The 3,966-nt window shown below is 38.2% G+C and overlaps 1 protein-coding gene across 1 annotated transcript; it reads right to left on the reverse strand.

Moving 5' to 3' along the window:
- Nucleotides 1–1,646: 1,646 nt before the first annotated feature.
- Nucleotides 1,647–2,710, reverse strand: LOC149558642 (uncharacterized). Its single transcript, XM_089830982.1, has 2 exons — nt 2,512–2,710; nt 1,647–2,419 (listed from the first exon to the last, which is right to left on the reverse strand). The coding sequence occupies exons 1-2, from the start codon at nt 2,708–2,710 to the stop codon at nt 1,647–1,649; spliced, it is 972 nt and encodes a 323-aa protein (XP_089687108.1).
- Between the last annotated feature and the right edge of the window lie 1,256 nt (nt 2,711–3,966).

Raw genomic sequence — 3,966 nt, forward strand, 5'->3', positions numbered from 1 at the left:
GGAGTATTTGGTTTAGGTTAGGTAAGCTAACTTAGACAATGAAGAACAAATGTTTCTGGAAGAGTGAATTTTAATCTAGATCATGGATTTGTATTTGTATTTTATATTTGGTCGTAACTTAGAAGGCCTCACAACTAACCATTTATTCTCATAATTGGATGAATCGCTAAAAGTGTTTATTGTTCTTTCTCTCTTTAGTGTTGTTCTCTATGTTGTTTTCTTTCATTGTGTTTGCTCAACAAGGTGGCTGGATAGTTAGGTGTGCCTCTGGTCCTAGGTCTTCAAATCATTCCTTTTGTCACTATTAGTAGCTTGAGGATGTTTCATACATGTTGCCCCAGTGATCTTACAATTTAGAATATTAAGGAACAAAAAGTGCACCTAACTTCGCTACCTTTCCCTAAGAAGCCACATATATTATAAATTGTCTAGGTGTGGAGTAACTAGCCCATTACACAATTTCATTTCTTCAATGTACATTTCTACACCTTTCTTTATTGTACCATCATTCGATGCAGGGAGGTCAATCAACATCCATTTTTGTTTTATTAAGGTAATATCACGATGAAAATTCTCTTTCAAAACTTTTAGTTTTTAAACAAATGTGACATTACCTATTAGTGTAGCATCCCTTAATTTGCTAATAAGTTTTTCAACAAACTAAATTTTTTCCTTAAATATTTTATTTGTTTTTAAATTAATTTTCCATTTATTAGAATTTTTTAGAAGGTTAAAATGTTAATTACTATAGAAAAGAATACATTGAATCTTTAAAAAGGAAAGACCACTAAAGAATATTTTTAAATAATGAATCTGGTCGATAACCTTCCAACTTATAATGCATTGTAGCCAAGTCCAGCACTCATTACTTAAACAAAACCAATGTAGGAGAAGCTGATTGGTATTCTTCAAAGCTAAACTAGCGAGTACACAAGGCAAGGCAATATGACTATTTTTTCTAGTTTATGGAATCTCATTCTAGAGAAGATTCTATCATTCAGAGATAGTTAGGAAAAGTCACGTATTAGTCAACACTTTTAGAGTTCCAAGATAGCTGATAAGGCGAATAATTATGATCAAACAATTACAAGAGAGCCTTTTTTGACGTAATATACCTTATTCTAATCTTGTTAGATTGTGGCATCTTCTCTATCTGAAAGAAATATTTCTCTACTGTACAACTCATTTGCTGCAAGATATAAGATTCTGAGGAAAAATGAATTTATACTACTGATTTTTAAGGGAAAAAAAATAAAATTAGTGATATCTAGCTAATCTTTGTGGAGAAACTAAATAGTCGATTTGAACGTAGTCTTTTTACCTTTATAGCCCAATTTTTTTTATAATAATTGAATTTTACCAGCGTTGATGATTCGATTTAGCCATTTGCGTACATTCCAAAAATCTTCTCCATCACATGTATTTTATGAATATTGAAATTGAACAAGAAAGGAGGAGAAAAGAAGGAGAACGCAAAATCAGTTGACTAAACACAACATAATTAATATGCCAGAATACACTGGTCATAATGATTGTTATCAATGGATATTCATGATTGCCAGAGGTCGGCATTATTGAAAGCTTATGATCGGTGGTGAGTAGTTTATTTCTTGAAGCATGATGAGTTTGTGTATGTATCGATATCTCTACCTGCGGCAGACAATGCCACTACCACCCGGTTGACCAGCACAGTTGAGGTCGACGATGGAGAAGTGCTTCTTCTTCTCTTCTTCTCCTGCTTCGCGGAATCGAGAAACTTTGCAGTCAGTGCTGAACAGATTGCTGCTCAGATAGTTGGCTTCACCTCCCATCACTGGCATTGGCAGCCCCACATTGATGGGGCTTCTGTAGTCTTCTGCGTATGTCTGCCCAAGAACTCCGGCCACGTGGGGGCTGAGTGAGTAGAACTTGAAGCTCAGCTCCAGATGCGCAAAACAATCATCAGAGGTAATACCGTACTTGTGCACCTGAGATTCCTCTGGACTGATGGGAACAACCCGGGCAGTGATCTTAAACATGCCCTCCACTTCAACATTCACCTCGTTGTTAGGGTTTTGGCGGGTGAGATTCATTCTCAAAGGGGACAAAGATAGAGAAGCTCCCTCCTCATGGGGAAGCAGAATGGATTTGCCATCCACAGCAATAATCAGCTGGTCGACGGAATCGTCCCACGTGGCAACCTTCTTCGCTCCGAGGAAGAGGTGGTGAGTTCCATGGAAAATAACTCCGATGGACTTGACCCACGTGAAGTCTCTTCCCATTCCCTCTCCCCTCTTTCCGATGAAGTGAGCATTGATGTGAAGGTCCAAGTCAGAAACCAAACAGAAGTGCTGCTCTTTCCTCCCGTGAAAATAGAACATGATGCCATCTCCTCCAATGAAGCGAGGATCCTGGCATACACCGCCTGGCTTATCACAGCCTGCAACAAGTCACAACATTATTTTCTTAATCCGACAGAAAACCTTATAAACAGTAATACCTACACATAAAAATTCATATGGTCACACTTACTGCACACTTCCTTGCATGTTTGGCAGTCCACCTGGCAGGTTTCCTCGCACTGTTCTGGACAGGAAAGTATCCGTCCAAAACACAGTGGGAATCTCCGATTTCTGCATCTCACCACCTCTGCTGAAGTTTGGCCAGCACTCAGCACCACCACGACCACAATGCAAATTACAGCAATCAAAGATTTTCCACTTGTAGTCATCATTATTATTATGATTTGACACAGGTCCTATGCTTCATTTGGTGTTGTTTCTGCTTCCCACATCCTCGCCTTTTATAGTATGCATTTCGCATTCCTTCAGCCGCTGATACGTTACACCTACATCGTGCAACATTGTGTTCCCTGTCAATCCGCGTGGTTTTGGCTGCTTTTTATACCCAGCTGCCTGAAAACTTGCAAAGTGAAAACAGCAAATGCACTATCTTATAGTAGTACCGCCATCGACTCTCCTTTCTGTTTTGCTTTAATCATAAACGCCTTGTCCTTTGCTGGTTGTACATATCCACCATGTTTTCGAAGCTGCACCTTTTTGTTTTTATATATTTCCACCAGCCATCGACTTATATTATCATCCTATAAATAATCCCCATAAGTCCAAACAATTAAATTTAAAATACTATAGAATTGCCTAAAGTAGGGAAGGCAGTTGTTAGATATCAAATATTCTTAGGCGTAATTATTAGCTTCTGCCATGGAACTCTATTGGAGGACTAGTCCTCTGAACCAATAAAACTGTAAGAAACTTATACATGGATCTATTTTCTTAATGTGATGTCAAGAAGTTATAATTTTTCAAACAATTTTATTTCGGCGACTTTTGTTGGTGTTGCAGATAGTGGGCAAAGGTATTTACACACCCCAATGCAAGAGAACACCCAGGAAACTATGTCATTGTCAGTAAGTTGCACGGTTAGCAGCGTGTTAGCAGAAGATAAAAGGGAAGCATCAGTTTTAATAATATTTAAACCCTCATTTCTTGCCAAAATTCTGTCATCCTGGCTGCAAGCTTTCTCCGAGGACTAACACAATACTTCTGTGGTGTCTATGAAAAATCTTAATGCAGTCACTGATCAACCACCAAGTAATAGAGGTTAGCATCCACTCTTCACAAAGCTCATTTCTTACAAGTATGTTGCAATGCGCTCATACCATATTGTGGGAGGGCCATCCTTAAACATTACACACTAAGGAGAAAATTAAGCTTGAAATAAGTAAGTCAACTTTGAGTAATTTAACTCTTTTAGTCATGGAATGAAGCTTAGTGTGTGATATTTAAGCCATCCCCTTTGGGAGCCTTCTTGAGTCCATACAATGCTCTCTTAAATTTGCGCACATGACTCTCTTTGTTGTGTGCTACAAAGCCTTCTGGTTTCTCTATGTATACCTCCTTGTTCAACTCACCATTAAGAAATCCTATCTTGACATACATTTGATGGATTTTCCATCACATGCATGTT

The sequence above is a fragment of the Cupressus sempervirens genome, chromosome 5, assembly GCF_028749045.1.
Source record: "Cupressus sempervirens isolate cs-2001-9-10 chromosome 5, ASM2874904v1, whole genome shotgun sequence".
Classification (NCBI taxonomy): domain Eukaryota; kingdom Viridiplantae; phylum Streptophyta; class Pinopsida; order Cupressales; family Cupressaceae; genus Cupressus; species Cupressus sempervirens.